A 16,597-nucleotide genomic window follows, 5' to 3' on the forward strand; every position below is an offset into this window, starting at 1 on the left:
TGCAGTATAGGCCTGTAGGCTTGGTGGATGGTGGTACTGGATAATCAGCAGTACTGATTATGGAAAGTTTTTAGAAACTTATTTTTCAAGAATTAACAGATTTATTTGAAAACTTATTTTTCAAGAATTAACAGATTTATTTGTAAATTCTTGAAAATGCATGGCGTGATATTAATCAAACTAACACGTTTTTGAAAAGGGTTTTATAACTTGATTTAAAAAACAATAAAAACAGAGAAAGGAATCTGTTTGCTACAGGCAGATAAACTAACACAGAGAGACTAAATAACTAACTAATAGGCTACTGTTTTATCAGCTCCAAGAGAGTGGGTTATTAAATTGAAAATTGAATAAGCCAATACCAGTAACTTTTTTTTTTTTTTTATTACAAATACAAGATATCACTGAGGGATAATGTAGACTAAATGGACCAGCAACTAAGTGTAAAATCTTTGGTTGACATTAGGCTGTCTGTGTTAGTATACTATCACCCTACAGGGTTTTTTTGTCAGTTATAAGCACAAATCGAAGTAGTGCACAATTAGCATAGGACTAAGCCCCTACCTAAAGGGTTTCAATTTCAAATTGGGGAACAAGTGTTGCTTATGAAAAAAAAAAAAAAAAAAAAGGGGGATGGCTAGGGTGCCAATTTGGAAAGTTCCATATGAAACTATGGACAAACATGTGCAAATCAATAAAGATTGTATAAAAGATATTAACTTGAAGTTTTTTTTCGATTCTGGGTGATATGCTCAGAAATAGCTGTTTTGTGATAAGACAAAAATAAAAAGACTTAAACAGACTTAAAAAGACTTGCGCTTAAACACCAGTAGAGATCCTGTAAATAAATAAGCTTACAAAGGCTTAAACAGATCACTGGATTTAAGAAGTGAGTATTATATTTCTCTGTTACAAACTGCTTTAATAGCCTATACATTCCCAGATGAAATAAAGAAAATTCAAGGCGAGAATAACCCCATTGAAGGTTTAAATGAAATCAGATGTTATCAAAAGAATTAATATTACACTTGATTTTTCTTCTAGGTTTGGAAAATAAATAATTCTGATGGAGATTCAAGTATTGGGACCAGACTCCCTGCATATCTCAATAAACCTGGCAACTGATTGAAGAAAAGGACTCTGTGCATTTTCTTGAATCTACTTACTCACCATCATTTTCTTTAAGTTACTTCTTTCAAACTGAAGACAAATCTTCACTGCTGTACTGGGGGCGGTGCCCAGCTGTAAGGGTGCTGCTAAATCTCCTAATATGTGCTTTCTGTTAGGTCTAAAATCACTGGCATGTGATGCTTTCTAAGGGCCTCTGAGGAGAAGAAAAAGAAAAAAAAAGGATTGAACAAAATATAAAGAAGTAAATGATACATTTCTGAAAAATAATGATCTTAGCATCATGAACTAAAACAGTTTGGTGTGTAATGGGTTTTCAAAATATTTTTTTACACATCTTTAATGTATGGGATGGAGAAAAATAAAAAAAACTATATATGTTATGAATGTCAAGGGTGGGTGCTTGAAGCAGTATCAATTTGGCCACCAAGGACCAAGTTCACTTCAGTGGATGTAGCTGTTATAGTATTCAAACACACACACACACACACACACACACACACACACACACACACACACACACATATATATATATATATATATATATATATATATATATATATATATATATATATATAATGTGTGGCAGAGCAAAGATCTGCCCTTTAAATTGGCAGAGATGGGGTTAACTTCCCCTACCTGCCTGGGTTTATTATGTTCAGGTGGCTGGGGTTGATTAGTTGATTAGGTTGATTAACGATCAATCAGCGCCCAGCCACCTGATATAAAAGGAGGCCTCTGCTTCTCATTTGGGGAGAGGGAGCTGAGGAAGCAGGTTGGTTTTTTTTTTTGGTTGTTTGGAGAGCTTGAATCCAGTGAAGGCATTGCCCAGCCTGGAGATTGTTATTTTTGTAAATTTTGCTTTTTGTCTTTCTTTGTGTTTAAATTGTTTTGTTTTGGCCCTTGTGCCCTTTCATTTTGTGTTTATTTATAATAAAATAGTTATTTTTTTGAACTGCAGTCTGTCTCTGAGCCTCTATCCACTCGCCAGCCTGCCACAATATGGTGGACACTTCACTCACAAATTCTATGAAACTACAGCATGCAACTTCAACTGTGACCTAAGATGGCCTTCATATTGCTGTCATGTGACTTTTTGCTTTCCAGACTTACTACATATCTGTATTCTATGAGTCCCTTGGTCAAGTTCAATCAAAGAAGAAAAAAAAAAAAGCTTTCCTGTCAGTTTTTTTTTATATATTTTTTTTATAAAGCAGCTTAAAAACCATTCCCCTAAGATTGGACCCCTAAGGATGCCTTGTCTGATGTCTAGCATCAGTGCATTGAAATGAAATTTCAATGATTTCCACACCCTGTCTTATATTTTGTAGTCCCATTTTAGTAATGGGCTAGGGTTTACCGAAACGTCAAATATAGTAAGAGACAAATAAATTGTGCTAACATTGTTATGCTATCTTGATTTTTTTTCTTTTACAAGATAATTAACCTTACACATCTACGGTTAGCTGGGAGAAGATGTTTGTTCTGCACAATTGTATTTGTTCTTTATATACAGTGCCTATAGAAAGTCTACACCCCCTTTCAAAATTTTCGCATTTTGTTGCCTTATAGCCTGGAATTAAAATGTTTTTTTTTTCCATTTATCTACACATCCTATCCCACAACTTCCAAGTGAAAAAAAAAAAAAATTCTATACATTTGTAGAAAATTAATTAAAAATAAAATCTGAAATAGCTTGGTTGGATAACTGTCCACCCCCCCTTATAATAGCAAGCCTAAATTAGCTTAGGTGTAACCAATCACCTTCAAAATCACACACCAAGTTAAGTGGCCTCCACCTGTATTAAATTGTAGTGATTTACATGATTTCAGGATAAATTCTGCAGTTCCTGTAGGTTACCTCAGCTGGGTAGTAACTCTAACCATGAGCATCAAGGCGCTTTCAAAAGAACTCCAGGGCAGTTGTTGAAAGGCACAGATCAGGGGATGGATATAAAAAATATCAAAGGCCTTGAAAAGCTCTTCGAACACTGTCAAGATGATTATTAAGAAGTGGATGGTGTATGGCAACACCAAGACCCTGCCTAGATCAGGCCGTCCCACCAAAATGGATGAGCAAGCAAGAAGGACACTGATCAGAGAGGCTACCAAGAAGCCAAGGGCAACTTTGAAAGAGCTACAGGCTTTTATGGCCAAGACTGGTCAAAGTGTGCATGTGACAACAATATCCCAAGCACTCCACAAATCTGGCCTGTATGCTAGGGTGGCAAGAAGGAAGCCATTACTCAAGAAAGCCCACCTTGAAAACTATTTGAAGTAAGCAAAAAAACACTCAGGAGATTTTGTAGCCATGTGGCAAAAAGTTTTGTGGTCTGACGAAACTAAAATGGAACTTTTTGGCCTAAATGCAAAGCATTATGTTTGGCGCAAATCCAACACAGCGCATCACCCAAAGAACACCATCCCTACTGTGAAGTATGGTGATGGCAGCATCATGTTATAGGGATGTTTCTCATCGGCAGGGACTGGGACATTTGTCAGGCTAGAAGGGAAAATGAATGGAGCAAAGTACAGAGACTTCCTTGAGGAAAACCTGCTGCCCTCTGCAAGAAAGCTGAAACTGGGAAGTTCACCTTTCAGCATGACAATGAACCAAAGCACTAGAGTGGCTAAGGAACAAAAAGGTAAATGTCCTTGAGTGGCCCAGTCAGATCCCGACCTAAATCCAATCGAAAATTTGTGGCGTGACTTGAAGATTGCTGTCCATCAATGCTCCCCAAGAGCTTGAACAGTTTTGTAAAGAAGAATGGTCAAATATTGCGAAATCTAGGTGTGCAAAGTTGGTAGAGACCTATCCCAATAGACTCACAGCTGTAATGCTGCCAAAGATGCTTCCATCAAGTATTAACTCAGGGGGGTGGAGACTTATCCAATTATGATCTTTCAGTTTTGTATTTTTAATATATTATTTTTTTTCTCTCAATAAAAAATTTTCCCCTTAACAGTATGGAATATGGTGTGTAGATAAGTGGAAGAAAATCCAAATTTAAATGCATGAAACGCTGATACACTGACACAACAAAATGGTGTAGACTTTCAATAGGCACTGTATATATATACATTACAATTTAACAGAAGTGGAGGTCACTTAACTTGGTATGTGATTTTGAAGGCGATTCGTTACACCTGAGCTAATTTAGAATTGCTATTACAAGGGGCGTGGACACTTATCCAGCCAAACTATTTCAGTTTTTATTTTTAGTTAATTTTCTAAAAATTTCTAGAATATTTTTTTTCACTTGGAAGTTGTGGGGTAGGATGTGTAGATCAGTGGCGCAGCTAGGAATAGAAATTTGGGTGGAGCTCCAACTTTGGGTGGACGGGCAGTACCTAAGGTCTGATGTCACAGGAAATAGTTTACATTACAAACATGATTTAAATCAATTAAAACTCTGAATACATCAAATATCTCCCGGGGTCTGAGCAGAGCAAAGTAGCCAAGACTGAGTATGTATGGTGCCGAGTGAAGCAAGGCGAACATTTTTTGCAGTTTATAACAGTACTTGCACGTGTACACTACAAATACAAAGCACATATGCATACAGCCTACAGAAACAAACACACTGCACAATAACTGCAAAAACCGTTTAATTTCACAAAAAAGAAGTGCAAACAGAAACTAAAAACATCCCCAAACAAAAAGTTGTATTGCTTTTTTTTTTTTTTTTTTTTTTAGCTGTATTGTAATCTCTTAGCTATATTGTAATAACTTGTTACCTGTGTAATGCGCCCTGCATAAGGGCGTCTGACAAGCAAAAATTAAAAATCAGGCTAAGCTCCTGGTGCCTTCAACCCAAAACTAAAATCTTAGCTGTGCTGAGAATACCTAGTTTCCAGCTAAATATGGCTGCTTTCATTTTCACTGCATTTTCTCAGGTACAGCTAAACAAAGATATTGCGTTGGCTGGAAAAAACTTAACAAGCAGACAAAAATATAATTTTTTAAAACAGCCTTGAGTGACACATTCAGCAACATTTTTCAAGTTTTGTAAACCTTTTAAAATTATGTTTTTTTTTCCCTGTCAGAAGTTCTAGAGGAGAACAAAGCGAAGGAGAGAAGCCCTATCTCTCTCCTCAAGCCATGGAAGAATGAGATTGGTGGTCCAAGATCCTCTGCAGAGGTCGCCCAGGACCACCCCCCCCCCCCACCTCCTTGCTACAGTGACCAGGGAACTCTCCCGCACAATTGGGTCACCATCCCCTTCCCCACCACTGTTACAGAAGCACAGATACCACTCAAAGGGACACTCACCAAGGGACAGACGATTGCCGTGCAGGCACCACTCCCCTTCCCCAGGGGACAGGAGGTCGCCACACAGGCACTGCTCCCCTTACCCTCGTAGGTGCAGATGTTAGCCATCACTGTCGCCCTGAAGCCGCCCAAGTTCAGTTGAGCGGCGCTTCGCAGAGCTGGCAGAGACTGCAAGGGCTCAGCAAACCATGCTGGAGACCCTATTAATATCTCAGGGCAGGCTGCCCCCTACCACCGGGCAGCCCCAGCTCCAACAGTCTCATTCCCCATCCTCTCTGCCTAGACCCTCTAGCCCAGACGAGCTATCCTTCACGGCATCCAGGTTGGACATTTCGGACCCAGCCACCTCCGTCGAGCAGACCACAGTGGGGAGCACCCTGCCGCCCTTGCCACACGTGTCCCAGAGGGAGTAGATCCAGGTGCTAATGCAGAGTGCAGCTGCAGCCACGGAATTTTTTCCTCCAGCAGAGAGGACACCCATAGCATGCCCTCCCCTTATGCCAGGACTTCCTGGATTTGGTGCGCTCCTCCTGGGGCAACCCAGCGTCTGCACCCTCAGCCTCCAGAACAGCAAAGTCTCTGCTGCACACTGCAAGAGCCCAAGAAGTGGGCCTAGGCACATTTCCCACCATCAGGAACACGGTCACTGTGCTGGTGCAAGATTCCACCTTCAACAAGGGGGATAAGGACCCAACCTGCCCGTCAAAGCCTTGCAGAACAACGGACATCGGCAGTGCTGTCCATGCGAGCAGCGAACGCCATGGCCATAGCCAGTTGGAGGAACGACTGCAGGACAGAGCCACGGAGGCAGACACAGGGGAGCTCCAGACGGTGGCTATGCCGATGACTGACCTAATAGGGGAGTTAGGTCAAGCATCAGGGAGGTCACTGGTCATCCTCATTCCATATTAAGCAATCAGTGGTTTTGGAAACTTTCAGACTTCCCCCGCAGTCAGAGGAGGACCGTAGACAACATACGCTATGCCCAGTTCAGGCTCTGCGCTGTTATTTGGATAGGACAGTGTCCTGGAGATAGTCCAACCAGCTGTTTGTCTGCTACTGGTCCAGCTCTAGAGGTCAGGCCCTATCGAAGCAACGTCTAGCGTACTGGGTGACAGATGCGACATGCTTGGTGTATGAACAGACGGACTGCCCATTACCCGGGGACATTACGACCCATTCTACCAGGGGCCAGGCAACTTTGTGGGCTTTCCTTCATGGCGCCTCCTTAGATGAGTTATTCAATGCTGCTACATGGACAGGTAGTCAGACATTTGTGCGTTTTTACCGCCTGATGTGACAAACCGAATGAGACCCTCTCTGGGCTCTAGAGTTTTGCAGGCGGCATGCCCTTAGGCGTCATGTGGGCTCTGTTGCTATTGCCGTGTTGCTGTACTGTCGGTAATCTTGAGCCATGACAGCATTGGTACAGCTTTCCCATTCGGTAATGGTTGTCATAAGCCTGGTTCCCTGAAAAAGAGAATGACAACCATTACCCTTTGAAGTCGTGTCCCCAGCTGACCTCTGTTTTTGAAAGAAAATGGCGATGTTGTACTGTGATGACGTCCCTCTTCAACAGGAGGTGGGAGGGACTTCCCCCTAACAGCAAGGCCCTGATAGGGCAGCTTCTGTTATGTGGTCAAAGATTTACGGTCAGAGAGGCTCTTCCCATTCGGTAATGGTTGTCATTCTCTTTTTAGGGAACCAGGGTTATGGTAATAACCTAGCGTTCTATCACTTACTACACAATTCAGCACAATGGCTCCTATAACCAACTGCTAGGAAAAGAGGAATAAATGTGTCCTCTTATGCTGGGGATGCACGTGAAAGCAGCCCCTTCCAAGCACAGTATGCCACTGGTAAGATACAAAAGAAAACCCAAGACATTCAGTTATCGCTGTCAAACGCCAAGTTTGCTATTGAAAAAAAAAAGCAATTATTTACCCAGAAGATCGCTTTTGCAAGTCAAAGATTCATCATTTCCAGACACATTCAGAACATCACTGATTTTCTAAAAGATTGTTCCTGCGTCATGTTGCTTTAATTTGTTCTCCTGCTGCCAAAGAAAATGAAGACCTGCTGAAGTGGTTCTTTACTTGGCACAACACTAGCGGGAAATTTTTTTTGGATCCAAATCCTGAACAAGTGTAATCTTTACAGTATAATGGGACAAGTAAGAAAAAATTACACTGATTTCTTTTATTATTATTATTATTATTATTATTATTATTATTATTATTATTATTATTATTATTATTATTATTTAATGAAGTGCGTTTTGAAGACCGCTCTTGAATGGTGTAATTCATCTTTTAATTGATTACTTGTAATTATATACAACGTCAAAAACGAAGTGTTGTCTGAATCATGTCATTAATCTCACGAACTAACGTCATTCGGATTAACCGAAAGTGCTTTTCTAAATTGTTTGACAAATAGATACAGCATGAGCAAGAAATACTCTAAACTCTACGCTTTACAGGAACTTAACACCGCAACTCTTTTTTTAAACTTTTCAGTCATCACAGACAACGGCAAGATTACATTGTAACATTTTATTGACGTACGGTGGGCTGTTTATAAGTATAATGCATCAGTAATTTACGCTATATATCATCTAATATTAATGTATTCAACAATAGGTTTGTTATGTTTAAAGTACTGAAATAAATATCCAGAATAAGATATTACTTATAAGGTACTACATATACGGGCCAGTTGCCTAATACTCTTGAGCCATGAAGGACCTGACTGCATCTTTACCTTTGCCAGCTGTACAAACTGAATGCAGATGTGTGTGTGTGTGTGTGTGTGTGTGTGTGTGTGTGTGTGTGTTTTCTGGGAGGGCGGGCAGGTCTCTAGTGTTGACAAAAGCATGACGTTTCCAAAGATGCTTTTTTTTTCAGGTGATATAGAGGTTTGCAGGGGCACCATCAAAGAAACAGCGCTTCCTGCACCGTACCAGTTACAATACATATAAACTCAGCAGCAACTTCAGCACTCTCAAATCGGCTATATATAGCAGGGTTCTCTACAGGCTGCATCCCACAGTTATATCCAGGCTCTGGTAAAACTGGAGGATTTTGTACACATTCTGCCAGGACAGACAGAAGGTAAGCTTGACTTTCAAAGTTATAATAATAATAATAATAATAATAATAATAATAATAATAATAATAATAATAATAATAACTTGCTGATAATGTGTAAAAACATGTTATGTTGTGTTTTTTTCACTTTCAGGACTCTTGGGTTGCAATACATGCTTCTGAAATTTTACGAGGAGGCTAAAAGATGAGGGGAGTCATGAGGCTATCTGTATTTAAAGCTCTTGTTATGTGCATCGCCTGCGGAGCAAGTGCATGGGTAGTGACCAATTCCACTGACACGTTGTCAGCACCAAGGAATGCCACTGACATCGGCTCAGCTTTGAAACATCATTTGGACTCTGCGAATATCCACAAAACTAGACGGAGGCGATACATTTCCCAGGACGATATGATTGCTATTCTCGATTACCACAATAAAGTTCGAGGCAAAGTCTTCCCACCTGCTTCAAACATGGAGTACATGGTGAGTTTTTTATGTTATGACCTTCAAAAGGTATTTTCCATTGTGGTATCCTTGGAATGTTGATAGGGGGCATTAAATCAGATATGACGTTTTTTATTTTGTTAAGGTAATTGGACATTTCCTTTTTCAAAACGGCAAATGATTGTATGGACTACTTTGATAAGCACTTAAAGTTGAATTTCTATTATTTCTTAACTATGCGTTTGAATTAATTAATGAATAGAATATAATTAATGCAGGTACATTAAGAAGTTTTAAGAGGACTTACTTTAGAGAAGACTTCAAAAAATGGGCTAGAAAAGGGCTTCTGGTTTCAACAGCTGGTCTGCAGCTTGAGGCATTTCAGAAAACCAAGATGTTCCAGAAAAGACTTATCCATTTAGACATTAGCCAAAAAGATCTATAGAAAGCAGTCACAAGGGAATTTGTTACATCCTGTGATTAACTGGGACTGACATTTATTTTCTAGTAAATGTGCAAATGAGCCGTGAAAAAAAACATCCACTAGGAAGGTTTAACAGTAAGGGATAGGCATCAGTAAAATATACAATGGTGACACAATTTCATAAAATTAAGAAAAGTACTTGCCAAGGTTAAAAAGAGCAATACAATCCATTATTTATTCTCAAATCGCTCTGTTACACAGTTGAGGGATTATTTGAATGACATATGTTAAAAATAAAAAGACCCAAACTTTCCTCAAAGATTTGCACTTTCTGGGGTCCTTTCAACTCTTCTGTGCTCTAAATTAATTGAATTATACCCAGAGCAGCTCGGTACTTGCCACTATAACCACTGGGGGATAAGTGAATGAAGAAAGATATGCTCTGATGTGATTATTATCTTTTGGTTAGTTATGTCATGTGCCAAAAATACAGTAGCTGCCAGTTTCAAACACATACATCCTAAATGAAAGGGGGTTCCTTAATATAATATATATATATATATATATATATATATATATATATATATATATATATATATATATATATATATATATATATAGCTAATGTGTGATCTTTGAACAAACTGAAAGACCTATTAAAGCATATTATGAGATTGCGCAATATAAACAATGTAGATGGTTAACATTTGACCTGACATGTACAGATCATTACCAGAATGAACTGGTGCTATGAATCAACCAGTAACTGCTATTCTAGATGAGCAGATCATGATATAAAGCTGTTGTAAATCATGTATATAATGCAATTTACAGGTGTGGGATGAGAATCTTGCAAAGTCAGCTGAAGCCTGGGCAGCCACGTGCATTTGGGAGCATGGACCTCAATATCTTTTGAGATTCTTGGGCCAGAACTTATCTGTGAGAACCGGACGGTATGTACAAAAAACATATTTGTCTGACTATAAAACTGACCACAGACCCTACATTAAGTGTACTTGGGCCAAGTTGAACTTAGCTTACTTCCAAGATTCAGATTGAAGTACTCTTGGCCTGAGATGAAAGATATGTAGAACCAAACTTTAAAACCACACAATTCCTGCATACTCCAAGTATTGTCACTGTAGCTATATGCAGAGCCACATTATGATTATAAACTCATAAATGAATATGAGTTTCAATGCAGTAAAAGCTAATAAACCTCCCAGAAACAATAAGAAGGTCCTCTTATTATAACATGCTTGGTTGCCCCCAACATAGGGTATATAGATGCAATCTTTACGTACATATGTCATGCTTTAAACATTTTTCCACATGTCTGGAGAACCACTGATCTAATTTTCATCAAACTTGGTCTTAACATTATTTAGCACAAGCTATTGAGAATGTATTATTCTGGGGATATATGGGGGTGCTTGTCTGTCTGTTCATCTGTGTGTTACTCTTCTTGTTTATATTTGGAGAATCTCTTGTCAAGTTGGGATGAATCATTTCATTGTTAATTTGTATTCGATACTATTCTATACTTTTGATATATGTCATGCTTATCATGTCGCAGGGGATGTACATGTTACAGACATACTTGGTTTACTGTTTGCAGCTACCGATCCATTCTTCAGCTTGTGAAGCCCTGGTATGATGAAGTCAATGACTATGTTTTTCCATACCCTCGTGACTGCAATCCCAGGTGCCCTCTAAAGTGCTATGGGCCGATGTGTACACATTATACTCAGGTAGGTAACTATGTAGACTCTATAACCTTAAATGGGACACTTAAGTCAATTTAAAATTGAGTTTGACACAAGCCCACTTCATTTTTTCAGATGGTTTGGGCCACTTCAAATCGAATTGGCTGTGCAGTCAACACTTGTCATAATATGAATGTGTGGGGATCAGTATGGAGAAGAGCTACATACTTGGTATGCAATTATTCACCAAAGTAAGTAAATAATCTTTATATACGTACACCACAGATTATTATTATTATTTTTTTAATTTGTGTATGATCTGTTCTACAGCGTCCCAGTGATCAAACAAATGAGAAAGCAGAAAGCACAATTACTATTATTCACTGCTAGGTGGACCTCATTATTACATGCTCTGTGCTGGAAAATACACTATATTGTCACACTTTGAGCTAGAGAGTGTTCTTCCAATTATGCTGACTATGCACATTCCAGTGCCGTTGTACCAAACAAAACCATAATGAAATAACATCATCACTTGCTATAATTCTGCTACTTTTTCGTGGCACTGGTGCCTAATGTTACTAATATATATATATATATTTTTTTAATTTTTTATTTTAGAGGGAATTGGATTGGAGATGCTCCCTACAAAGTAGGAGTTCCTTGCTCAGCATGTCCACCAAGTTATGGAGGCACATGCAGCAACAACATGTGCTTTCCAGGTGTCACCTCAAACTACCTATATTGGTTTAAATAAGGTATCTCAAATTCAGCTCTCTATGACAATAAAAGGCTTATCGTGGGATTTGCACAAAAAAGTATTTTGTCTATAAATTCCCATTTAAACTGTGTTCATCATACATTAACTATTTTTTCTATTGAACAAGCATAATAGGTCTTGAACCAGCATAAGAAAATGGATCAGAGATTTTCTTAAAGCTGATTGGTCAATATGAGGTCCCAAATTTCAGTTTATTGACCTTGAATGTTATCTTTCAAACTGTGTTTAATCACTGTTCCAAATCAATCCGCCAGAAAAGCCATAACGTAAATATAGTATTCATTTATGCAAGGTACCTATTTTCTGCTCAGTGAAAGAAATCTCAGTTGTTGTACACACCCTCTCAATGTTGTGTTTTAATGTAGACTAAAGTCTGATGCATTCAATCTATCCATTTAAATTTACCATAGCAAATAAAAGGTAAAAAGAAAATGAAAATAGTGTTTGCTGGCAGCGATAATATACAGTGACCACAACAACAATAGCAACTAGTTCTCTGGTTTGAATGATAAATTGTAGAAATCAAGCAACTGGATGCAGACTGATTGCTTTCAGTAACTTTATTCATGCCATAAAAACAACATAGACACGGTGCTCTCTTCTCTAACAAGCCAGGAAGAGGCTTTGAATAAACTTCATGAACACACACTTCCAGAACAAACTGCATGATCAGCATTAGCATATTTAGGCTACTAGATATTTTAATTTACTAAACTTTTTTTTTTTTTCGCTAATAGATTTTAGGGCCTAAAGGTAACGTAAATGCTAAAACTTACACAAATGCACAAACCTGCACTCAAATCCTAATTAAAAAAAATAAAAAGTTACACATACTTTTATTCTTTTACACGTTTTACAAACAGTTCACAAACCATCTTCGCTTTTGTGTACGTGGTTCCTGAACTGAAAACGCCTCCATATAAGTAGAAGATTTTTTTTTTAGTCATGAGGTATTATTTAGGCTAATGGAAATATCCACAACACCGTCCACCGCTAATACTGAAACCTGAAGGCTGCCTGACCACAGACAGAATTCTGCAAAACATTCATTAGCACCAAAAACTTTCATCGAGGTTGATTGGCTGGTTTTGGTGTATAAAAAAATTAATTTGGACAAATTGTGTTCTTGTTTAGTATTTGCTGACCAATAGATGAACTGCGCTTTCAATTCAGCAAGTTAAAATTAAAAAGACGTTACTTGTGCGGATTGATGTTAAATTTAATTCACAGGTGAAGCTGTGATGTTCCAGCAGGCATCTACTAGGGTTGGGTGATTCCAAAAATATGCAAGTCGATTCTAGAATCGATTCCCGGTCTGTGAATTTATGGCAATTATTGAACAGAATATATAAACTGTATTTAGAATGACTTTATTTTGTTGTTTTTTAAGATATGTTACTACAGCAGTGGCTTCACATCATTGTAACAGAAATGTAGCAGTCTGTTTCATGTTCATGAAACTGATTTATACTATAATGGCAGGTTGAATAAGCAAGATTTTCAGTACAATGCAATTTTATTGATTAGAAAGACATAAAAAAAAGACAAATCGAGCCCCTGAGTGTCCACACCAGTGAACTCACTCGGCTGTGTACCGGAACAATAGCGCTAACCAGTGCCAACCAGTATTTAACCTAATTCACAAAAACACAAAGTTTTGAATATGTCCTAATACCCCCTAGTATTTACTAACAAAAAGAACATAGGATAAAATAAAATGTAAAATAACAAAAAAAGTAACAGTAAAAAAAAAAAAAAAAAAAAAAAAAAAAAAAACAAAAAAAAAAAAAAAAAAAAAAAAAACAAAAAAAAAAAAAAAAAAAAAAAAAAAAACAAAAAAATAAATTATATATATATATATATATATATATATATATATATATATATATAATATATATATATATATATATATATATATATATATATATTACAAAAGTCAATTAATAATATTATGTAAAGTGACACTGAGTCGTGAGTTGGAATTGATTCTGGTGCTGGAGTCGACTGTCTATGAATCAAATCCCATACTGAACAGAAATGGAATCAGGAATCTTTTCTTTTGGGATCAACTCCCCATCCCTACCATCTACATCCTGTTAGATGCCTGTTATAGCTGGAAGCTGATTGGCTGATGGTAATGAATTTTTTAATTGCAGCCTCGTGAGCCATCTCAGCACAACCAGTGCTGGCAACAGTTTGAATTTAACAGAATAGGCAGGGTACCACCTGCAGCATACAAAATGATAAAAGGTGCTTGTGTACTTATATTTGTAATACTGTAACCAGTCTAAAGCTATTTATTCTGTATCCTTTCGTTAAGGGTACCCTGTGGTTTTATTGTAGAATAGGATCATCAAAATAGCACATTGGTTTCTATTAATGCTTTCTGTCCTACTTACCTGGATATGAATTATGAATGGTTCATCTTCACATTTAGGACCATTATATAGTAATTTGTATTTGTAATTGTTACTACAGTCTTGGACTATGCAGAAATTCTAAATAAAAATATATATTGGGGCAGTACTGTTATCCTTATGGTGCTTCTATGTATTTTTTTGTAACTGTTATGTTCTATACTATGTACACATTTTTAAATGTCATTTTAAATTATTCTTAAACAGCATTCTGTGTAGACTGTTCTTTTATAGCTTTGAATTATATTAGTTGCCGATAAAAATGAATCAAAGAGAATAACTGTTTCTTTTTTTTTGCATATAATGTATACTGTTCTTTATGGGTATAACATGTAGGTCTGGTTTTTGTGGAGCTAGGGTTTGTACAATAGACTTTCGTAATCAAAACTATGTGAGACACTGTTCAGAATATTCATTGTAATCTGTAAGGTACAAAACATTCCTTGTCTAGTATTTTTTATTTTTTTTATGTAATGTGATTTATACTTGTATTTCATCAATAAACAGTAATAAACAATTTAAGTTTAAAAAATCCAGATATGTTTTACATACTTAACATACAATAATGATTTACAAGTTTGGTATGTAGTGTTAGCTCCAGTGTTTAGGTTAGCGAGAGTGTACTGTATATTACTTTGCTGACATGGGCCACAAGCATTAAAGGAGATATACTATTTTTGATATCTCTCTTAACTTTTTAGCATGTTTTCAATCATACTGACCTGTTCCAAGTTCTAAGAAAAAATATCTATTGCTCAATCCAACTAGTGGTATTCCAGGTCAATTCCATTTAAAGTAAATACACAGCAAAACCAGTCAGTGCTGTGAGAAAGACGGTTGCCAGTTAGATTGAGCAGTAAAGACAAAACCCTCAAACCATCACTATTAGAACTACAAAACTCCTAATCATCTGGAATGATCGCACACATCAACAATATGAATTGTTGCTATACGTCCTGTATCTAGAAAAGATATGCTCTTTTTCATGTTTCTATTTGTACTTTGAGGGGTTTTTAAAATATATTTGTTGTACTCATAAAACCTAGTGTCTAGCGGTTGGTGTTTGTTAAAGGGAATGTGCTGTACATGCTTGATGTTTTTATATCATTCAAGCAGGTATAGTGATATACTTTTAATTCAATGTTTTTTTTTTTTATGAAAATGTTATGATATATTGAAATTTGGAGATACAATATATGGGTCACTGTACATTTGAGGCAGATAACCATACTCACAACATTTTAACATATGGGTTATTTAAAGAAAATTACTTTTTTTTTTTTATAAATAAAATTTCCCAAACAGTTAGAATAACTTAACCAATATTATTCAAATTGCTGCTGTATGGTGCATCAATCTTTCACTAAGGCATTTATTTAGATCAAGCACCATTTGATCAACACAGCCTTGCAAGATTAAACCAAAACAGTAAGTGTTGTTTTCTTTGTTTACTGTAATTTCTAATCTGTGTTCCAGTGGCACACAATAAAGGATGATTTATGTAAAGCGTTATTGTCATTTATATACACAGGAATTTACTTAAATTACATTTATATCCTGCTAAACAGCAGCACATGTCATATATTTGTAAAATAAACTATATTCCTCTATTAGCACTGTACTGTTTATTAAAAGTTTACACTGTTTGTGGTATACATGTAAGTATGTCTGAAATTAAACTACTATTGTCAAACAAATAAAAAGTGTACATGAAACTTAATGTACTTGTTTTTATGTTCTCTTATGTTCTTATTTGGGATATATTATTTTGTCTCACAAAGCTGTTCACATAGCTAACAAACCTGCAGTGTTACAGAACAGGCTCCTTTGCATATTCCTGCAATATCTTTACATAATTGCGATTGGTTTTATATTTTTATTAGCCTATCCCTAGTCATAAATCAGTTTTGACTAATTCTTTTATTTTCATATTGGTTATGCTTCGGGTCTTCCCGCTAAAATATCTTTCATAACACCTACTGCAATAATCCAACCTGTTCAAAACTGATTTATGGCCAGGGACATGTTAATGGAAATTAAAAACAATCTCAATAGTGTTGAAGATATTGCAGGAATAGGTACAAAAAAAATAGAAAACTAGGGAAAGTACAGCTTGTTCAGTAACACTTTAATAGGAAACTAGATACTGAAGCTCACCACCTATGAACCTACAGGCCCTTCACTACTACACCCTTGCAAAAGAGTGCCTCAGAAGGGAAACAAGCTGACAAATCTGTTCAAATCTGCAAACATCTTGTTGGGAGGAAGTAGGTAAGCCATCAACAGAGGAAAAGTAACTGAAACATGACTGGCTCATTTGTGGGAACCTAACAC

General features: G+C 36.9%; 1 protein-coding gene across 1 annotated transcript; it reads left to right on the top strand.

The window, feature by feature from the left end:
* The first annotated feature begins 8,258 nt into the window (after window positions 1-8,258).
* On the top strand, window positions 8,259-13,577 carry LOC121314360 (peptidase inhibitor 15-like). Its single transcript, XM_041247522.1, has 6 exons — window positions 8,259-8,514; window positions 8,645-8,974; window positions 10,194-10,312; window positions 10,978-11,110; window positions 11,201-11,316; window positions 11,687-13,577. The coding sequence occupies exons 2-6, from the start codon at window positions 8,696-8,698 to the stop codon at window positions 11,820-11,822; spliced, it is 783 nt and encodes a 260-aa protein (XP_041103456.1). The 5' UTR covers window positions 8,259-8,514; window positions 8,645-8,695; the 3' UTR covers window positions 11,823-13,577.
* Window positions 13,578-16,597: the final 3,020 nt, after the last annotated feature.

Source organism: Polyodon spathula, chromosome 4 (genome assembly GCF_017654505.1).
Source record: "Polyodon spathula isolate WHYD16114869_AA chromosome 4, ASM1765450v1, whole genome shotgun sequence".
In the NCBI taxonomy this organism is placed as follows: Eukaryota; Metazoa; Chordata; class Actinopteri; order Acipenseriformes; family Polyodontidae; genus Polyodon; species Polyodon spathula.

Excerpts from the sequence above, each read along its gene's own strand:
- LOC121314360 (XM_041247522.1), top strand. The coding sequence starts at position 8,696 with ATGAGGGGAGTCATGAGGCTATCTGTATTTAAAGCTCTTGTTATGTGC. Across the intron at positions 11,111-11,200 it reads TGTGTACACATTATACTCAG|ATGGTTTGGGCCACTTCAAA; the intron begins GTAGGTAACTAT and ends TCATTTTTTCAG. Across the intron at positions 11,317-11,686 it reads GTATGCAATTATTCACCAAA|AGGGAATTGGATTGGAGATG; the intron begins GTAAGTAAATAA and ends TTTTTATTTTAG.